Below are 22960 nucleotides of genomic sequence, written 5' to 3'. Positions count from 1 at the left end.
AGCTCATTTGATATCTATGACATAAGCCAAATAAATATATTAATAGAACAAAAGAGAGGAGAGAGATGTCAAAAGAGATGGCTGAATTGAAACCAGATAGTGATGGGAACAAAATCTTATCTCAGGATCCAGGAGTTGACATTCCCTGCTGCCAACACACACACCGTTTTATAAAAAGTCTTTTCTTCTTCGGCTATCCCTTGATAAGAGGATGGTGTCTGCCAAGGGGGGTTCAACCCAGGCACCCACCCACATCCCGCTTTTACTGAAAGTCAAACAGCAGGGAAAAAAACAAATAATAGCTTGTTCCAGAGATATGGTTCGGTGTCAGCCATGGAGCTCCTTTGAAATGACCATGGTTTGTCTTGTGTAAATGGATATATTAATCTCTTAGAACTGAACCACTGAAACAAACCAACTGAACAAGAGAACAGCAGAACAAAAAGCTGTGCTGTCTTCCACTGCCTACAGCAATATGCAGTTGATAGATGAATCTTCTGCTCATTTCCATTCTAAACTAAACCCAATCTCCAATGCCATCAATATCATCAGTGTCATTACTGCAACTGCAGCCTCAACTTGATGCAATAACTATTAATTAGCCCACTCTGTCCTTCTGCAACAGCAGCATGAGCCCTGCAGTACCTACTGGAGTTTATTTTATTTTGGGTTATCATAGGCAGCTTTCCAAGTTCTCAAGTGCCTGTAAAATTATCAAAAATACAACAAACGATAGATAATACCCTTAGCAGAAAAGAATTTACCACCCTAATCTGCTTCACAACATAAACCATCAGCAGCATAAAAAAACAAGTTGACATAAAAATAGTGACTCTCAATCATTCACTCCAAAACCCTTCACTCCTCCTCTCCCAGAACAAATTCATGATAACATAAGAATGGCCATACTGGGTAGACCAAAGGTCCGCCTAGTCCAGTATCCTGTCTTCCGATAGTGGCTAATGCCAGGTGCCCCAGAGGGAATGAACCGGTAATCATCAAGTGATCCATTCCCTGTCGCTCATTCCCAGCTTCTGGCAAACATTGATGGACCTATCCTCCATGAATTTATCTTGTTCTTTTTTGAACCCTGTCATAGTCTTGGCCTTCACAACATCGTCTGGCAAAGAGTTCCACAGGTTGACTGTGCATTGTGTGAAGAAATACTTCCTTTGGTTTGTTTTAAACCTGCTGCCTATTAACTTCATTTGGTGCCCCTTAGTCCTTGTGTATGAAAATACACTTCCTTATTTATTTTCTCCACACCAGTCATGATTTTATAGACCTCTATCATATTCCCCCTTAGTCATCTTTTTTCCAAGCTGAAAAGTCCCTGTTTTATTAATCTCTCCCCAGTATGGCAGCCATTCCATACCCCTAATAATTTTTGTTGCCCTTTTCCTTTTCCAAGTCCAATATATCTTTTTTGAGATGGGGCAACCACATCTGCACGCAGTATTCAAGATGGGAGTACCATGGATTTATATAGAGGCAATATGATATTTTCTGTCTTATTATATCCCTTTCTAAATGGCTCCCAACATTCGTTTTTTTGACTGCTGCTGCACATTGAGTGGATGTTTTCGGAGAACTATCCACAATGACTCCAAGATCTCTTTCTTGAGTGGTAACAGCTAATTTAGACCCCATTTTATCTGTACAGATTGGATTATGTTTTCCAATGTGCATTACTTTGCATTTATCAACAGCATGCCCTAAAGATCAACAGATCTAGACTCTATCAGATCAAGAGGAGAAAGTGGTTTCTAGAGTTAGGGACCCTTTGGCCTGAAGTCCCTGCTAGCAGCTCTCTCTTTTAAACCAAATCTCTGTTATATTAAATACCTACAGTATGTCATTGTTTTCCCAGTCTGTAGCAATGTTTAGCATTTGATGTAAACTGAAGGGTTTAGATCCTTGGATCATTATATGGAACAATGGTAAACCCTAAGGACACGCCAGAATCAAGCCCTTAACTGGTGTACGAGCTCAGGTTGCTGCTTGCATTGCTGGATAGAGGAAATAATGGAGCATCTGCTCATACTGTGGCTCTGCCCCCCTGTAGTTTCAGAGAAATCTACTACTACTTTGGGGTAGAAGGTGGTGCACTCTCCTCCTCCCCTTTTTATCTAGCTCACCTGTCTCTGCTGCTGCTTTGCTCTTTTCCCATACTTGTCTCCATCTGAACTTCCCTTCTCTGCACCAGCAAAATGAAATAAAATAAACACTCTGGTCAGTTATTCTCCTGGACACCTGAAACTTTCTTTAGTTCACTGAAAAGATCCCATATCTCCCCAGCTGGGCTCACAATTAGGGAACTGCAACTGGCTTTTTGCCAGCTCCCCAAAACAGAAATTAATTGATGTCTATAATTTTGGTAGGGGTGGCTGGATTACTGTTGGGTACGGCCGTTGCATTTCCCCCTGCCACTATACCTGAGTCTACATTGCTCACTGAAGATAAGCATCCCAAAAGATGACAGGTTTCAGAGTAGCAGCCGTGTTAATCTGTATTCGCAAAAAGAAAAGGAGTACTTGTGGCACCTTAGAGACTAACAAATTTATTAGAGCATAAGCTTTCGTGAGCTACAGCTCACTTCATCGGATGCATTTGGTGGAAATGAAGTGAGCTGTAGCTCACGAAAGCTTATGCTCTAATAAATTTGTTAGTCTAAGGTGCCACAAGTACTCCTTTTCTTTATCCCAAAAGATGGGATCTGAACTCATTGAGGCAGCAATAGTGTGCAAAAAGCAGCTTTCCCATGCAATTGCTACTGCTTTCTGCTTCTGATTGCACCAGAAATACTTTGAAAACACTATTTCATGCCGAATTCTAGAGTGGAAAGCACCGAGGTGCATGAAAATTAAAAATAGTTTTCAAGAGGGAACCAAACTTCTTTTGAACCAGAAAAATGCTTTGCTTCAGGTTTAGCTCCAATTTTCCACACAGGTTCTTATTTTATCACAACCAGAAAGTGTATGTATAACTACAGTCTATGCATCTGAGCCTACAATCCCTATGCAAGCAAACAACCCCCCACCTCATTGGCTTCAACTGACTTAATGGAAGCTTTCCTGCATAGGATGATGAGTTTCAGCTCCTATAAGTGTGAAGCTTTATGTCCAAGAATGCTGAGAGGCTTAAAAATATCTTTGAACAGAACTGCTGATTATCAGTGTTGGAGAAATGTCAAAGAAGTAACTCAAACATGTCTCGATGCAGCCTCCTTATCACTAACGTTACCCCTGAAATGGCTCAGAACTACAGGGGCCCTCATAATCTTTTTATAACATCATCCCTTTATAACACTCAGAACTCTTGGCTTCCAGGAGTGGAACAGTAATGGAGTGAGCACACAGGATTCTTGGCAGTATCACAGACTTTTGCAATCCTCAAATCTTTACTTGATTTTGAAGTCAGTGAGCGTTTTGCTTGAATGGAGATGATGAAGAATCAAGAAAGGGCATGAGGATTTGGCCCTATATTTATATTTGATTTGGAGTCAGAGAAACTCAGATAAAAAACCTTGAGTACTATTTTAGTAAACCTGTGATTGAAATGACTCCAAACTCTATCTCCCTTGATTCTTAATGTCTACAGAATATTTCTTATAATAAATATTAATAATTTGCAGTGACACGGATGAATACATTTTTATAATTATCAAAAACCAGACATACTGACTTAGTGTTTAAAATTAATTATTGCAAGGAAACTAGCATTACATAAGGGAATTACATTAACACATCAGAGTAAGTTCATCTTCCCTTTTCAGTTTACCCTTGTTAAACTTTATTTAGTAGTTTTATATTTAGCGTCTAAGCACTTGATGAAAACATGATTTTCTTAACTAGAGGGCTTTATTTCCAAACATTTCAAATAATGTACATTTAAATTACATCAAAATAGAGCTAGAACCTGTTATGAGACCATGAATGCCAACACATAAACAGGAGTGACCATTTTTAATATTTACCCATAGTGGAATAGTCATTGGACCAGAGAGAGAGAGAATGGGAATGACCATGTAGTTCAGTGCTTAGGGCACCTACCTGGGAGGTGGACAACCCTAGGACCTGTCCCCCTGCTTCAATCACATTTTCTCTGTTTATCTACAGTAGACCAGTTTCAACAGGAGAGATTGAGGGAACCCACATCAGCGGTGGGAGACCCCCTATGGAAATCCTTCCCCCCCTCCCCGGCAGAGAGGGGGGAATTGAACCTGGGTCACACATCCCAGGTGAGTGCTCTAACCACTAGGCTAAACGTTATAAAGGTGGGGACTACCAGTGATGTCAATGAGGTTTTGTGTGAAGCGAACCTTTCTCATTGTCTCAAGAAACACTTTAGGTTCCTGAGCCACCTGTCTCCAAGTGACTGGTTTGCATTCATGGATCTCTAGCAGAGATTGGTGCCTTCCTACATTCTGGACTTAGGTGTCTATCTCTGAGAGAGAGGTAGGGCTTAGGTCACACCCCTTTTGTTGACATCTCCCATTGGTTAACTTAGGTGGCTCTGCACTAGTGTGCTGGCTTTTGTGGCTTGCATTCTTAGGAGCTTTTCTCTACCCATTCACTGTGTGGGGAGTTTAGGTGCCTAACTTGGATTGGTGGATCACAGTTTTGTTTCTGTGATTTTTCTAGCCATAAACAAGTTAGGTGCTGTGATGCACAGTGTTGCAACGCCTAAGTCCCTTTGTGGATTCCACCCCAGGTCTTTAAAAGGGCTGTTTTTAGCATGTTTGTTTTTCCTCCATGCCCACCTTAGTTTATCATATCACTGAAATGTTTAATTAGGGGTAAGATTTCTAAAGGCACAAATGGTGTTAGAAGCCCATTGACTTTCAATAGAAGAGAGCTATATAACTGCCCTTTGGGCTTTGGAAATCTCCCCTTGAATTTCTCTCCAAATTCCAATGTTGAGGCTTTTTGTCTTGGAAACCACTACGCAATTGCAATGTATTAAAGAGAATAATGACATGCAGCATTGTATGCATTGTAACTGTTAAAGAGCTGTTGTGTTTCACCCCGAAAGTGGCTGTGTTTCAGTGGTGGTGGAAATGCCATATGACATAGGCAATCTCCCATGTATGTTGTGGTGATATGAATATGCTAAATTGTCGACCCATGTGACAAACTGTGGACTCGGTGGTTTGGTATTGTTTAATCATACACCCTTCACCATTCTATCTGTGCTCTGCCCTCTAATCTGTTTCTGGTGGGACTACTCCCAACTTTCCAGTCCTGGAGAGGCTATTTCAATATGGAAGCTGCTGGAAGTCACAGAGTACTTTACTGCTGAGGGTGACCTTGGGACAGAAGGATCCCTGCCCACAGCCCCAGGGAGCTCTCCAGAACATAGCCTGCCTACCCAGTCTGGGCAAGTAACAACAAATAGGTACGGATGGGATGAGAAAGAAAAGGGTTACAATAATAAGATTGTGTGTTGGGGAGGCTGGAGGTGCTGAGAATCATGAGCTATACTGTGCAGGAGTCAGTGAAAGCCTCAGAATAGCTCCACCAGACTCTTCTTTCCCGCTTAAAGATCTTTGAGCAGTAATTCATCTTAAATCTAGAGAGTTGCCTCAAAGCAACCCATATCCCCGGGATTTGATTTAGACACTCCATAGGATTAATAATATATAATAAAATATTATTTCACACTGTGTAAGGACAGCTGTGAGAACATGAGCTCTCAGCTCTAGCACATATTGCTGTAGCCTCCCCCACTTATTGTTTTAAGAATTGGCTTGCATACAATTACACAAATAGCACTGAAAGGGGCATCCTTGACTAGTCCCCCTCCAAAGTCACAATGAAGATAATATTGTGACATTAGCATGTATCCTTGCTCAGAATGCTGTAACTGATTAAATACATTAATGGCAAATTTTAAAATTTCCATCATAGTAAAGAGAAACTGCCATTCAATCCAGTGAAATGCTTTCTCAGTGTCAAAAGATGCTATTACTACAGGACTGGCATCCTTTTTCATCTTAAAGAGGATATTAAATAAGCACAGCAAATTCGTGCAGATGAACCTATTGTACTAAACATAAAATAAAACCACACGTTCAGGATGAATTATTTTAATGCTTATGCTTTGAGTCAATTGGCCAATAACTTTGGCAATTTGTTAATACCTACATTTAGGAACAAAATAGATCTATATGATCCACATTCCTATACACTTTGGTCTAGTTTCAGTGTTGCTACAATCAGCACAATGTGGTTTGGAAAGCATCCGTCAGTCAGCACTTCGTTTGCATAATTTAGTGACACCAAGGCATGAAAACAGCAAACATTAGCTTGCAAAAATGATGTTCCCTTTGTGAACTGGGAGGACTAGACTTGCCTAAGGCTTGTAAGATTTATGAACAGCTCGATGGCAATAGACTGGAACAAGGGAAGGCCAGACCACACATTAAAAAAAGAGTAATCTGCTTTGTCTAAAATTAGAAGTCCAAGACACATTTTGGATCCAAATCTGAATTTCCTTGAAGTCAGTGGGAGATGTGGGTGCTGAGTAACTTTGAAAATTAAATCACTTATATTTACTGATTAATCCTAACAATGGATTTAGGGACAGAAATTTCGGAACCCATGTTTGACTATTTAGTCTCCATCTTGTGGGTCTGTGGGTCCCTGCACTCCAAACTAGGTTGCAGAGCACCAAGTCCTCTCCCTTTAAACTATCTATATTTTTAAGGTTATAGATGTGATATTCCTGCTAGTCCCAGAATTTCTCACCCCCCGTAGTGTCAGTGAGTGTACACAGAATACCAGGGCTTCTCTGCATGTGGCCCTCTACTTTCTTACTAAATCCCTATTAGCTGGTTTGAGATTTCAGCAACCTAGGGCAGGCTTTAGGCCCCAGAGCTTTTCTTCTCTGCCTGTCTGAGTGAAATTGTGCAACGCAGACTTAATACTTTTATAAATATCTTTTTTGGCCTCTTGGCCCTCTGTGATGATGTCTAAGACCTTGTTTATCCCTGGCATACCCTCAAAGTGCTTATCATCATGTGCTATATCCTCACTTGCTTCACATGCTCTTTCCATCCCCTAATACGTTCCTTTGCCATCCCATACTAAAATACGAGAAGCACAAATGGGGGCACTCTTTCTTCTTCAGTGACTAATACCCTGGCTGTGGATGTAGAACTTCTGGTGCTACATTTCCTATTAATCCAGGAGCTTTGCAATCTCACTCACACTTGTATATACATACATACACACACACACACACACACACACACACACACACACACACACACACACAGTGTTACATATGCTGATTTAGCATGACCGCTTGCTCAGGATGAAAGTATCTGAAGAGTCAGAAATAAGGCAGTGGTTCTACTTAATCTTTCTCTGAGCAATTGCGCGGAGTGAACAATAACAAGGGGAAATGAAACAGCCTTTCAAGTCATAGAAGGCTTAAGAACCATGGCCTATAAGCAGAAAACCTCACGGCTGGAAGGGTAGGAAAAGGGTAGTTCTACACTGACTCTCCCATAGCTGGTGGATTGTGACTCAGGAAAATGTTTTGAGAAGCCAGTTGTTTCAGATAGCACAATGTGTTACTGGGGATCAGTAAAGGCAACTGCTGGAGCAAAATTGTATGGGGAGCATCATAGCAATGTTAAGGGTAGCAGCTGAGGTTGTGCAAGCCTGCTTCCCACCTGGTACTGGCAAAGGAGGTGATTTCCATGAGAAAATGAATGTGAGGTGGTAGGTGGTGTATGGAGATAGAGAATTGAGGAGGAGTCAGTGGAGATAGCAAAAAGATAGGAGATCCTTGCAGCTGCTGACAAACTTTCCCACTAATTGGCTCTGTGTTGTGTGTTTGGTACGGATGGAGACGAGGACCCCAGATATTTTCTTCTGGTGGCCTCTTGCTCTCAAATGCATTTGGCTGGGTCAGCTGGAGTTGATGGTAAGTCAGTAGAGGCTGCGAGGTTTTGAGACTCGTTGTACCTGAAAATGTGTCGCTGTTACAAAAATATTTGCCCTGAAGCTTATTGGGATATCTGATGCTGATCTAGTTGTAAGAGGTAGGGTTTCATTGCCCATTCTTATTGCCCATTCACTGAAGCTCTAATTTAACTTGAAGGGTTTTCTACCTCTGTTCTATCAGGCTGAAATGAGATGTGAACACATAACTGAGAGCTAGAAACTCTTTCCTCTAAAAGTGAGTTGGGCTTTGATTTTCAAACCAGGTCTCTTGTTCTGGGTGCCCGACTTTAGTCTCTGAGAGCTTGATTGTCAGAGTTACTAAGTCGTCACAGCTCTAAGGCTTTGTCTACACTATGCACCTTTTAGCGACACAGCTGTGCCGCTACAGCCGTGCTACTAAAAGGCGTGCAGTGTAGCTGCTGTTTGTCAGCAGGAGAGAGCTCTCCCGCCAACAAAAAACTTCCACCTCCAACGAGCGGCAGCAGATTTGTCAGCTGTTCACACTGGCTCTTTTCTTTGGTAAAACTTTTATTGTTCGGGGTGTGTGGGGTTTTTTAATACCCCCAAATGACAAAAGGCTTGCCGTCAAAGTTGCAGTGTAGTCCAAGCCTAAGAGATTTCAGCTAGAGTTGTGAATGAGCAGGGTTTCCTGAAAATGTTGGCCTTACCTTCTCTGCCCAAGTTTCCACTCTGTAAAGTTGGGATAAAAACGCACAACTTGTCTCATAGGGGTGCTGTGAGTATTAGTTAATGTTTAGACAGTTTGAAGATTACAAGTATTTGGAGTAAAATTATGTAAGAGTCTTAAGGCAAATTAGAAAATGTAGCAGTTTCTTTGAGTAAGCAAGATTGATTAAGCTACACAAACAGGAGTGGCAGCTGGTTCCATCTCCCTGCTTGAGGAGAAAACGCCCTCCCACCAGCTGGATAGCAAGTTATAAATATGAAATCTTCAGAATAAGCTCAGTGGCTGATCAAACATTGAGTGACTCAGAAGTCATTTTATACTAATGCTTCATGACAAGGTTAAAGGCTAGTTTAAATGCTGAATCCTCACTCTCCTGGCCAGCCCTTATTCCTTTCCAGTGTTTGTAAGTCCTTGAAATATGTGCTTCAAGCCCCTCATCACACCAGCAACATCGCTAACCAACCAGTCACTCAGACTCCAAGCTCTATATTCTCTCAAACTTATGTTACCAGGCTTCAGAGGAGCTCTTGTTTGCCAGCAGACAAAAACTGAAACCAATCAAAATCCAACGTATACATGTGAGGGTTGGTCCGGTGTGATTTGGGCTTGTAACGGAGATGAATCAGTGGGAGATTGAGCAAAGGAAACCTAAAAAACCAGCAACAAGTTGTCACACTAGCATCATTTCTCCCTCATCTGAATGTATGGTCTAAACCATGAAAAGTCTAGGACCCCGTTCATTTGAATTTATACTGTCCTACTTCAAGAACTAATCAGAAGAAAAATTGAACAGACTCCACAGAATGCTTTTGGTGACTACTGGTAAATAAGGCATATATTACAATACAAATGTAAAATACTCCAGAGAAAACAAAGACTTCCAAACTGGCCCTTCTAAACTGAAACAAACAACCATAAGCAAAGAGGACAAAATAAAACAATTACATAAACATGACTACTTGATTATAATACTTTAGACCAAGGAGAGATTATGACTTTCCAAGCAAAAGGACAAAGAGAATTCTCACAAAGGAGACTATCAGAAGGAAATGCAAATTCTGTAGCAAAATTAGTGTTGGTGCATTCCAGGCAAAATGCTTCTGCTGTACTATGTATATGATAGATAAGTAATGGTCAACTTGAATAAAGTATTTAACAGTGACCAGGAAAAAGACCAGGATTTTGAAAAGGTTCCCAGAGCTGAATGAAAAGCATTGCTGGGTGGAAAAGGGGGTGAGGGCAGAGATAGCAAATAGGACAAATGCAGTTCAAAGAAAGAAAGGTACCTGGTGATATACACTCCACGTCAGGCAGGGGAGGCTCTCTAATTGCATGTTGATTTGAAAGTGATGAATAACAATAATCTGGCAGAAATGATTCAATAGGCTCACGGTAATTGGGAAAAGAATTATACTACACAGAAAGAAGACTATCCATCTGCCTTGATAGCTGGTTTGAGGGGGTTGATTAGATTTGCATTGCAAGGAAGAACTTCTTCTACTAGTATGGGGCCTGATCCTTACTCATCTAACTAGTGTTAATGTCTTCATAGATCTGGTCAGGTGAGTAAGAAGTTAGGGTTTGCAGAATCAGGCCAGGAAGAAGGAAATGGGTAAGGTGTTAATGTGATTCTGTAACCCCTCTAACATGACATTCTTAAGGCCACATTCTACTCTCAAATGTGGGTCAAATAAAAATATATAAAAATGGCTTCCTTCTCTATATCTTTGTACTATCACACTACATCACTCATTCCCTATAATGTTTCCTAGGACAAAGCTACCCTGGTGATTGGCTCTGGGCTGTGGCACCCAACACTGTATCTCTAACAAGCACCCTGCTTTAATGCATAAAGAGTCCAATCGTGAAAAGGTGCTGAGTGCAGTCAACTCCTGTTGACTCCCTTGAACACCAATGCTCAGCACCTTGCAGGATCAAGACAGTATCCCCAAGTACAGCCGCATCCATTGGGATAACTGTATTTGGTGTATGCTGGGGAAATACCATTGAGATTTATGAACATATGGAAAAGACCACTAAATAATTTCAGTCTAACAGTCCATGAATTAAATGTATTGTCTACTTTATCTTATAAAGCTGAAATATGAAACCTTAAATTACAGCTTAGCTTAGACTCTGAGAAGTACTGTCTTTAACCACGGAGAAAAGGTGGGTGAGATAATATCTTTTATTGGACCAACTTCTGTTGGTGAAAGAGACAAGCTTTAGAACTTACACAGGGCTATTCTTCAGGTCTGGGCAAACAAACAAACATAGCAGGGACATAAGTTATACTAAGGCTATTATCTACGAATAGTAAGGACAGCTTGGATAAACCCTTAGTTAAGAAAACTAGTTTTCTGCCAAAACATAGGACAGAGAAATCCAAAATTCAAGGACTTCCGTCAATTCACTGACATGTCCCTATTTCAATTTCATAGTAACAGATCTACTTGTCATAGTTGTTGTTCAGCCTGTCATCATAAGTACCATTTGTGTTTTTGTAAGTAACAGCAGGAGGCTTCCCAGCTGACTGTCTAATAATACATGATGCACTGAAAGCCAGACCATGATTAGTATTTATCCATCAGTCCTTTTGCATTCTTTATTAATGCTTGATTCTTGGTTACTCATTAGGTCATCTTAATTTTTAACTGGTAATTTTTAAAAAAAGTTTAATATTTCCTCCCAGCTTAATGCTTTGCCTTTATACTGGTACAGAGAGTTCTGTGCACTGGTTCTAAGCAAAGGAAGACAAAATATACAAATATTGGATGTTACAATCTACTGGAAGGAAGCTAAAAATCTTATTGATAGTGCATTTTCTGTATTAGATCAAAAAGCACACCCAGAATATTCAGTAAACATTTATCTTACAAAACTCTAGTAATTAAATTGATTCCCCCAATTACTTTATTCCATATGTTAAATTCGTGCCATATATAGAAAATTATATATTTATTCCTTCTCTTGCTTTCGTACCAGATACTAGCTCAAAAAGACCTTGGCGTGTCTAGGCCTTGGAGTGTCTGTGCTCTTCCAAAGCTGATACTGTATTCTGTACCCTCTTAATTTCCTCATATCTAAAGAAGACTATCAACCTCTAACAATTTACATATATAAGCTCTGTCATGTTCCTGTATCATTTTTTCTTCATCCTGCGTTGAGCCTTGTCTATTTCTACATTTTAATTTTTTTTTTCAAAGGTGATCAGAATTAAGCACAGTATTTCATATGTGGCCTTATGACTAATAAGTACCTTTCGTAGTGCTAGAAAGATTGGTTCCGAAATATCCATTATCTTTATTTATGCTTCCCAGATTGGGGAGAGAACGAAGAAATAGATATGAATAAAACAGCAGACTCAGCAGATCTTACCTCAGTATTTTTTCCTGTGTTTTCATGTTCACTTCTATTTCCATGCAATATTTCATTTTTGTATGCATCTGTCACTGTTTGCTTCTGTCAGAAGTTCAAAGGCAGACCAATTTCATAAAAGGGAGATAGTATTGACTGATCCATAATATTGTATGTACCTTTTTTTTTTTTTTAAACCAATCCTTGATGAACATCTCCAAGTTTGAACAGCATTTCATGACTCACTGGGCAGTTTGAAAAATCTATAGCATGAGCTCATTACCATGTTGGCTGTTGAGTGTTTTCCAAAGGTAGTGTTTGCAATGCAAAACTGGTTTCACCAGGTTCTTTCTCTCTATGGGGAAAAAATGTTAAAAACTAATCTATACATACATAATGGAACATATGGGTAGTGATATCAATGTGATGGACTACATTTATCATGCAGCTTTGACTACCCCTCTGCTCATTAATCTTCTTCCACCAACTTCCAACACTCAGAACATTTTCGTACAGCTCTAATGTTTTAATCAACTCATCTGAAAAAGATTTTCTTCTTCCCCCTGAAATGTGGAATTCCCAATCATTCCCCCAAATCTCCCTGGCCTGAGGTCCAGGGAAGGCAATATGTTGTCCTACACCAGTGACCAGCTCTTTAAAACCCATGATATCTCAAGAGCCTGCAGAACTGGATATAGGAGTTTTACACTCTTGTGGTGAAATCCTGCCCTAAATGAAGTGAATGAGAGTTTTACCATTGACTTCAATGGGGCCAGGATTTTTTCCCTGTAGAGGGAAAAATCCCAGCTTTCATAGAACCACATAATTTTCTTCTAGCCCTGGAGGTGCTCAAAATATGAAACTTTAAAGAAAACACTATTTTAGGTAATTTTTAAAGGTATTTTGCATGTTGAGCAAAAATTGTTCTCTCATTCTCAGCACCATATGGAACCTTAGTAACTAAGGCACCTGGCTCTAAGGCCACAAAGATACAAAACCAGTCCGAATAGTTTTAAAAAATTCTATCTAAATCATTCTTGTGACTCATTTTTCTGTAGAATACATGGCACTTACAGAATGCCTGATGGTGTGGTATAAATGTGTTTTCAGCATTCACTTTGGATGACTTGCAGAACTCACCTGGAGCTTTCCCACAGATGATGTATTCTCTCCCTCTCTCATTCCCTTTCTCTCCTTTGTGCATGATGCTAGACAAACAAGAACTTTGCCCCCTAAACTGGGTGCACAGCAAGCAGAATTTCTATTTCATCATAGCACTCACTCTTTTACAGCAAAAGAACCACATTGGAATCAAAAGAACGTCACAGAGAGCCACAAAATAATTAAATATTTAAGGCTAGGTTCTGGCTTTGATGAGATTGAGGCATGTGTGAACAGCTGGAGCAGCTGTGTGGCAATGACTTGGAGTTGTTCTCTTTACAGAGGGCAGACAAAGACAGAATGCCTCCAGGGTATTGTGAGGGGGATGGAGGAACTGCATGATCAGAAGTGGCATTTGCTATACTTACACAATGGGAGTAGCAGCTGCCCTTGCCAGTGCTGGCCTCCAGATACTAGGCAGTGTGCATACTTGCAATGTCATGGTCTCAGTCCCTGAGACACCCTTTTGGGCACCAGCAGCAATGCTAGCCATTGTCATACCCCCAACTTGCACTCAGGGTGCGTGAACATTAGCATTTTGGATGTCTCCTACTGGGGTGCTCTTGGGGGAGGAAGGAAAAGAGGTTCTCCCTCAACTGCACCCACCCCAGGGCAGCCATAATATGGCATTTGCTGTGTAACAACTTTATAGGCAATAGTTAATGCATTCACCTAAAAAGTTAAGTGACGGTTACAATGTGAGCAGGTGTTTTTTTAGCTATTAGTGAGAGATCTCTGGCATTACCAAGTCTGTTACTGGTTTTTAGAAGTTTGCTTGTCTGTGTCACTGCTACCTACATGTGTTTCTCAGTCTATCTGTTTTCATTTGCCATTTTCCTTTTCTGCCTTGCCTTTAACCACTACATGCAGGTCAGGACATCATGCAACTTCTAACTCAGACCTCAGATAATACCAAGGGTTAAAGTAAAGAGCGGGTGTGTGGTAGAGGTGTGCGGGAAGCTCCCCTTCCTCTCCCAGGCTTGTCTGAGCAGCATTTACCCTCCCTCTTTCTTGTGGTGTGGGGAGAGCACCCTCTTCTATTTCAATCTACCTTGTCCTCTTGATCCCATAGTGATCGGGGTCATATAAGTACAGAAATAGAAACTCATAGAAAGAGATGTGCAGGGTGATGACAAGTGGTATGTGTGACACTGGTCTGGCACTTCAGACTGAGCATCACTGACCTAGACCATGGTGAAACATGTCCTCTGATAGCAGCAAACAAAATTGTTGATTGATAAAACACAGTCCTTGTAATGCTTGGTATAAACAGGGGACTGTGGCAGAGTTCAGAATAATCAGAAATCCATTTCAGTATCCCTTTCATGTAAAAAAGAAATTATGACCAGATGATTCACTTGATATTGAATCAGGCGAGTCAGATGAACTTTAAAATGTTTTATTCCAAGTTGATTAAGTGTTTATGAACTCAGCCCATATTCTTCTACTTCTTGCTAGCCTAATTATTAAATTTAATGTGTGTGTGCATATAACTATATATCTATGCATTTATGTAGACACAAATACATTTTCTTAAATATAAAACCCCACAAAGCTAAAACGATTAACTTGTGGGGACTTAAAATTAAATTAAGTACCTGGGCTGTTTTCCAGTTGATTTATAATTTTCCCTGTACAAACCATGCTTATACATAAAAACTACTGCAGAATTTACTTTACCCTACACTATTTGTGTCACTGCCCATTTGACTGCCATTTGAGTGTTTATGACCAGGATGGCAATCTAATTAAATATCTAAGAATCAGAAAACTGGACAATATTCAAGGCCAACTCAGCATTAAATTAGAAAATTTAGCCTGGCTACTCTATCAATATATTCAGCTACCAGCCCAGCTACTATCCCAAACTATAAGTTTAATGAATTTGGTCAGCATACTGTGTCACAGATGTCTACATACAGCCATGAACCTAAATCATCATAAATAAGATGCTTCTGTTGGGCATGGCAAAATATATTAGAGGAGCTTTGTCAGTTACCAGCAACCTGCTTGCTGATAGTTGAGAAACAGCACTGTAAAATGCATGAGCTGCCTTTTGTAGTTTTTTGCAGGAAGCCTTGGAGAGCCGCAGATAATTTGCTTTCAATGATTCATCAAGTTGGCCCTTTGTTTCACTAATTTGAGTGTCAAGTGCAACCACATAATAAAGAATTACCAAGACCTGATAAGATTATTCTTATACTGCAGCTCCTGTCTTAACTGGTACTATTCTAACCTAAACCACAAATGGAATAAATAGCAAGTATACTTGCAATGCCAGCAATCTTCTTTGAAATGACAAAACATGTTTACTGCATCTCCACTGATGTAGCATACATTTTTGTTTCTGCTAATAATTTCTACTTTCTTAAAAAGCATCACCTGCTGAATGCTGTGCCATAGCTAGAGATGACATTTGTTCCACTGTTAGACTACCAATGAATTAGTAAAGATAAAAAATGGATTTCAGCCTTGAGAAATTGACAATTCCAGCCTTGAGAAAGATATTATTGTGAACATGGTTGAGTTAGCCTGCTGATCATTTTCTCCTTAATGTAGTCTTTAATGTTATATTGCTATAGGTTAGATGTGAAGTCATATATTAGAACTATTATTTTTGATGAATAATTTCAAAAGAAATATGTTCATAATTAAGATCTAATTTTTTTCAAAATGCTATACTGTCATTTTAATAACTTCATATGAAACCAACCTGAAAATGGGTTGTTTTGAAGGGGCGAATATATAAATATGGAATTCATAGAGCAAGAAATTCATGTAATTTAAGTTGCTTTATTAAAGTTTTCACAATTGAACTATGCATCATTAATACAGCAAAATCAAAGAAGGAAACAGTAAAGGACGCCAGAAGACTGCTTATGAAATGATAGTAGAACTACTTTTATTTCCATCAACCAGAAGGATGGCATTAGGAACAAGAGTACAAGAAACTACAGCTCCACTTACTCGTGAGAACAGCGTGTGTTTACATTTTTAAAAACTTATTATGAAGGGTTCTTAGATAATAAGGAAGCAGGAGACTCTAAAAGTTGTTAATACTGTATTAGAAATGGAGGGTGTTAAAATATTTACAAACAAAAAATGAAAATTACTTAGATGAAAAATTGTTGCCTCAAAACCACAAGGCTCAGAAAACCCAGTTAATGCTTAGAGAGGGGCGAATCTTCCTCTAGGCAAAATGGAAATAAGGTAAATTGAAGATTGGGTCCTAGTATTAAAAGCAGGATTTTAAAAAAGGCAAAGCTGGTGTCAGCCTGCAGGGATATAATGCCGTTGTATTTTGAAAAGGTTTCATTTATGTTGATCAGAATCCCACCCACTGATTAAGTATGACATTGTGCAGAAGACTGTAGAGTGTGTTTCCATCCCTCTCTGCTGTTCTGTTTCAGAAGAGGGGAAAGTGGCTGCTGTGTGTGTGCTGAGATGAGGTTTCTTTCTGAGGAATAATGCGACCTAACTTATGGCTTCCTTTAACTTCTACTTATCCTGAAACGGCCTCAGTGCCGGAGACCAGGAAAGACCCGGAGTAGTTTAGGACCCAGCAGACAGTGGCAGGCGGCAGTTGTGTAGATCCCTGAGAGACTAAGAGGGTCCAGTCCAGTTTTAATTCTGTCTCTAATCTCTGCCACAGCAGTGCTTTCCCCAACAGCCCCAGCTCGGGCTCGGGCGTTGCTCTCTCCAGCCTGATCCCCGGCAAAATACATGTCACTGGCTTCCTCCCAGTGGAAACCCTAGAGGGAAAAGTGGCCCCAGATGCGCAAGCCTGAGGATTCGGTACAAAGAGGTGCACAAAATGAAGACCCCGATGGTAAGTCAGTTGTTGGACCTCATTATCCTAGGTCACCCGGGGACCAAACGAAAGCAGCCCTGGTGGGGAAGAGGACGAGGGTAGTGGATCGGGGCTGGCCAGGGCATCAGACATATGCTCCTTCTAGGGCTGGTATCGTCTCTTTTGTTATATTTTACGAAGGGGAGCAAAACCGAGGAGGAGGAGGAGAACTTTCCGCCTGCTTTTCTTTTATTCATGTGCAGCGTTATTGTTCAGGGCGTGTGGCAAACAGATCGGCTTAAAGGAGGAGTCTGGATGTAACTTGGCTAGTGCAACAATTCCTAACAGTCATTAAAACGCACGGCTGGCATGGCGAAAGGGGGATGAAGGCACGGGAAAGAGAGCGGAGGGAGAAGGGGAAGCCTGGGAAAGGGAAGGAAGGAGAGGGGGACAGGGAAAGACGGGGCTGGGGGGGGGGCAGAGGCGGAAGGAAAAGGGGAAGAGGGGGATGAGAGATGAAGGGGGGGAGAAGAGAGGGGCGGCGGCGGCGGATTATTGGAGTTCTCTGGCCGCACTTTTGCCTGGTCTTCATTGGTGTCAAACTTGCAGGATCTGCCCAGGGAAAGGCGCGGCGATTGCTGCCAAAATAGACACCTCAGCCGAGCCGCTGCACCCTCCCGCCCGCCTGGATAGACCCTGCCCCGCAAGTGAAACAAACGGGGAGCCCCACCGTCGCCGCTGCCCCGGGCTAGGTGTAGCCCCCCCCCCCCCCCCGCAATGTGATGACCGAACGAGAGAGGGGGGCAAAGAGGTAGCGCGGCATAGGGCTGGAGGGGGTGAGGGGGGGGGGTGCAGAGCAGGAGACCCAGACTCCAGCCCGTCTCCCCCGCTCAGGATTTGAACCATCCCCCCTCCCCTCGCCTCCTTCCAGGATGTCCAGTCTTTGCCCACGCGGGCCGGGGTTTGAACTGCGCCCTCCCCCGTGAGGATCCCTCTGTCCGCGGCTCTGTGCCCCAGGCCCTGCGCTCGGCCGTCCGCCGCGGGGGCTCAGTGTCTCTTTGTCCCCTTTGCAGCGCCATGGGCTGGCGGTGTGTTTAGTGCTCACCACCATGTGCACCAGCTTGTTGCTCATGTACAGCAGCATCGGCGGCGGGGGCCAGAAAGAGCCGAGCCAGCAGCAGCAGCAGCAGGTGGCGGCGGCGGCGGCGGCCAGTGGGAAGCCGGGGAGCAAGCAGCTGGGCACCAGCCCGCAGGGCCCCAGGCTCCCTGTGGGGGCTGGGCTCCTGGAGGGCTACATCAGCGTCCTGGACCACAAGGTGAGGCGATGGGACCCCGGCCTGGACACAAGGGGAGGGGGGAGGGAGCACCCCATGCAGGTGCAAGGCCCTTTGGGAAGCTATGGGTCCTCCCAGCTCAGGGCCTGCTCTCCCAGCAGAAGCTTTGGCAGGTCCTGAATGATTGGCTCAGACGTGTCATTTGGCACCATTCCCCTTGGAGAGGGGTGGGACTGGGGTGGTGGTTCTCCTGGTCCATGGGGTAGCCGTGACTCCTGCACCCCTTGCCCTGGTGTGACTCTGCTGCCCTTTGTTTAATGGGAAGAGGGACTGTGACTCGTGGTGGCAGGGACGTCATTGTTTTCTGCTTGTTCTGTGTGTATGTGGGAGGGGGGTGGTACGACTGGCACCCTTAGCCATTTATCTGTGGTGGTACACCAGTGGTTTCATTGCTTTTGGACTGATGCCTGTCACCCTATTCTACTCTTCTCTGCTCACATTTGTATACTGCACTCATTCCTGTAGTCTCTGAGCACTTCCAGTAATGCAGAAAGCAGTGTGGCTGCACCCCTGTTATGTGTTTGTTTCTCCACAAGCAGTGTTTTATTTTTGATTTTTAAAAAATAATATACATACCCATTGCTATAGGTTTATGTTAGAGACAGCAAAGTCAAAGAACTGGCTTAGTCAAAGAACTAACTGACTTAGAGTGGAAGGTGGTGCGGCTTCTGATGGTCCTTAGTTCTTGTAAGAGTTCATGCCACAGACTTGGACTGGCCCCCAAGAAAGCATAGATGAGCTTCATCTTTATTGTAGAAAGGTCCATTGTGCCAGAAGAGTGAAGTTGTCGACCACGGTCTTCCTCTTGGAGGCATGCTGACTGTGGTGCATCTCTGTGATTATGTATATTGCTGCCCTTTGATCTCAGGTGAACAAACTCTGGTGCCCTTCACCCATTCTGGGTAAACTGTGGTATCCCTTCCCTCAAGTTGCGCTGCCTATGGTGTTCAAAATCCCAGAGTGAGCTGACTGGGAACACTTGAGCCTGGGATGTCAGACTTCCATATCCTTTGCCTAAGGGTGGATGGACTCTGGTGTTCATCACCAGTGGTGTGCCATCTTGGCTGCCCCTCACATAGGACAGACCTTAGTGCCCGTTGTTTGGCATGGGTAGATCCTGGAACCCCTCACAGAAGGCAGGGAGGTGGATGGAGTCTAGTGGAGTCAGGGCTCTCTTATGTGGTATCTAGACTCAGGAGAAGAAATATACAAAAGAAAGATATTGGCACATATAAAGGTTGTATTTTGTGGTTGTAGTGGCATTTCCCTTCAGGGATAAAATTTAACAATTATTCACAATACTAAAATGTCACAGGCTACAGTATGTACAGTTACTGGCAGTAGTGGGCCAGTTCTAGTTTACTACCAAAGTAAATCACCTTATGCTTGAAGAGAATATTTGTCTGAAAATCAAGGCATTGGGCCTTTGTAGAGCAAAGTATCACATCAGGAATGTCTACACCGCAGTCGAAGGTGTGGTTGCAGCTTAGGTAGGCATATCTGCTCTAGCTTCAAGCTAACTAACACAGCTACAAATAGCAGTAAAGACGTGGTGGTAGAAGCATCAGTATGGGATGTAGAAGCCTGCCTGGAACCCTCAGAACATACTTATATTGCTTGCCTGCATTGAAACCCCTGTCACCTTATCTGCATTGGTCTTGTTAACTGTGCTAGCTAGGTTAAAGTTATTCAGGTATGCCTATCTGAGCTTTAGTCACACCTCCAATTGCAGCATAAACATACCCTAAATTTTAATTATCATGTACTATGCTCAGATTACCTATCACATTCTTCTTTCATTTCATATACAGTCAGAATAGTAGTTCCAGATCCACTCAGACATGATGGCCACACAGCTTCTAAGAATATGGCTAACATATCTAATTTCCTATTCACTGTTGAAGAAAGCTTTGCATGAGCCTCTCAGCACCTACTGAGATTTGAAACTTTTTTCTTGTTTTAATTCATTTTACCTTTATTCTGCATCACAGCCAATGTTCTTAGCTTCAGCAGCCTTTTGCACTTAAGAAGCTGTATAATATTTTTTGTTGAACTGAGCTCTTAAAAATAGTGAAAAGGGCTGGATGGCTCTGAATCTGGTTCTTAGCATTTTATCCTTAGCATCTCAGGCCAACAGTGGTTGAAAATCATTGCCACCTGATGACTGAAATAAGTGGGACATCTCCCTTTAGTTCCTAGTAGCCAGGTGTTTACATTATAAAAACTATCAGGAGTGGCACAAAATCACTGTTTGTTGATAGCTGCTGCTGAGAGGTTAAAGAATGAGGGAAATAGCAACCACCTTGCTACTCCTAGAAGCTCTTACACCAGAGCAAGACTGAGGCACATTGTCAGGCCAGTCTGGAGAAGCTTTCCCTGCTTTTGTCTGTGCTGTACTTGTTCCATCACTAAAGAGAGGACACTGGTCTCACAGACTATCAAAGCAGCACCTTTCATGACATCTGTAGTTGATAGGAATTTTTATATTGACTTCCATAGAAGCAGGATCAGGCTCTGTCTGCCTAGTCATCAGACAGGGGGATGTAACTTTTTGTTAGTTTATCAAAATGAGAATCACAATGTTAGCAATAAATGGCAGTGCTAATATTTTATGAGCAATTACTGCATGTGAGTAGGACAGAATTTATGAAAACAGAAAGGCTAGCGGTATTCTAAATCTTGCAAGAAATAAGTATTTAACCATCTGATTATTCTGAAGTGAACATGAGATCAAGACTCTGGATAGTTAAAAAGCTTTTTACCCAGTATTGACTCACCAGTGGTTACTACCAATAACATGTGAGAGTTCTGCCACAGATATAATTGGAAAAAATTTCAGACCACCAAAGATTTTGCATTCCCCACCCCCTAAAAAAAGTACCATAACTAAACCAATCTTGCAAACAAAATATGAGTTTTTAGGCCTTTGCTGAAACACTCAGAGAACTTGATGACCAACCCACTAATTTACATGGATCACAATGATATTTATATATATAATTAAACAGATCAGAGAGTAGTACAGTTAATCAGTGTTTGAAGAAGAGTCATTCTGCAAATAGTCTTATAGCTCCATAATCTCTCAGACCTTAGTACTGGGACTTTACTCCTACATGGAAAAAAATTATTCTGCTTTCTTCTTTACTCCATCCACCTAAACAGGCAACAACATTGACATGTTTGGGATGAATGGCTCATAGAGTCATCACATTAACTATTCTTATCTGGAAAATTATGGGGATAAGGAAAATGAGTCTGAGGGTTCAATCTATTCCATTTTGTTATCTCACAGAATCATACAGCATTTCGGAATAGAGTAGTCAATTGCTTCTGAGGAGATCAAGGAGAGTGGTCCTGGTGAGAGGGGGGTCAAACATTGAAGTTGAGCTGTAGTGAAGACTTCTGTGGCATATGGCTAACAACATGAATGAAGTCCTCTATCCATAAAAGTTCCACTGTGGAGTGGAGGCTTTATTATGCAATAACCATCTTGATGGAGGCATTATGACCTAACAGATGTACCAGGGGGAGACTTTATTCTGGAATACCCTTGTCAGGGGAGAGTTTGTCGTGACATAAAGCTCAGCAGTATGTAGTTATGTATGACAGAGGGGTATTGGCTTCTTTTCATGGCACTGCCTCTGTGTTCTGAGATAGTGGAATTAGTCTGTACATATAGCACATATAGTTATTAAACACTAATTCAGTTAATAGATTAAAAATGGAAAAAGTATTTAATGTTTCCATCAAACTTTGAGGGAGAAGAAAGAGTACAATCGGATACAGTGTTTGATTTTAAGAAGACTTGAAAAGATTTAATTGGGTGAAAAAATATATACACATAGTAGAGAAATGTGTTTTACCATGCTTACATTTGGAGCTGTTTGAAAGTGTTATAATTAATTGGATGCTGACTATCTTGTGTTTATATTTTGTTACTTTTGTGCCACCAGCAGTGATCTCTATTTTTCTCATCTTAGCAAATCATAATACTGGTTCATTGCATTTTGATTATCCTTGCTTAAAGTTTTTAGCAGCTTCTGTGTGCAATAAGTGATAACATTCAATTTGCATTACAGAGCATGTGACAGAGATAGAAAATGGTACCGTTCGCTTATTCCAGATTGCAGGCACCTCTGCACACAGCCAGCAATTCTGGTTTGGCACTGTTACCATCTGTAATCTCTCAAAGTACTGTACACATTACTGTTCCTGATTACGTATCAGTCAGCTTAGCATGTTATGCATTTATGGTTTTGACTTAAAAATACAGGGTCAGATTTGTGCTGTCCTTAATTGAGCAAACTTTCCATTGACTTTATTGGTATTTTTGTTTGAATGTGTGGACAACAGAATTTGGCAATAGAAAGTAAAAGATAGAGAGGGGAATGCAGCACAGGTAGCTGTGTGAAGTATAAGTCTTCAAAAATAAGAATTATCTAAGGTGGAATTTGGCTGATGGAGATACTGACTACGGATATGCAGTATAATTACACAGGCCAGGAATTTAGTTAATTGATAAAATATGTTAGCAAAACATTTTTATCAAAACAGAAACACATTTAAAGAAATATAGCTACCTGATAAGCCTGAGTATCTAGTGTAGCTGAAGAAACTTGGTCTCTGGTCTCTTATTTCATTATGCACCTAAGGTATGAAGTTGTTATACATAAAC

General features: G+C 41.5%; 1 protein-coding gene across 2 annotated transcripts in view; it reads left to right on the top strand.

Annotated features, from left to right (window-relative positions):
- The first annotated feature begins 16709 nt into the window (after positions 1 to 16709).
- ST6GALNAC5 (ST6 N-acetylgalactosaminide alpha-2,6-sialyltransferase 5) overlaps positions 16710 to 22960 on the top strand; it is a 106434-nt gene continuing 100183 nt past the window's right edge. The window contains exons 1-2 of one of the 2 annotated variants that reach the window (XR_006273653.1): positions 16710 to 16990; positions 18025 to 18267. Coding sequence is in view for 1 of the 2 variants with exons in the window: in XM_038414757.2 (XP_038270685.1) it covers positions 16976 to 16990; positions 18025 to 18267 (258 nt within the window). In the remaining variant the exon portion in view is untranslated. The remainder of the gene's footprint in view (positions 16991 to 18024; positions 18268 to 22960) is intronic. The other variant, XM_038414757.2, reaches the window with a different exon arrangement.

The sequence above is a fragment of the Dermochelys coriacea genome, chromosome 8, assembly GCF_009764565.3.
Source record: "Dermochelys coriacea isolate rDerCor1 chromosome 8, rDerCor1.pri.v4, whole genome shotgun sequence".
Lineage (NCBI taxonomy): Eukaryota > Metazoa > Chordata > Testudines > Dermochelyidae > Dermochelys > Dermochelys coriacea.
This window is presented reverse-complemented; position numbering and strand designations above follow the sequence as displayed.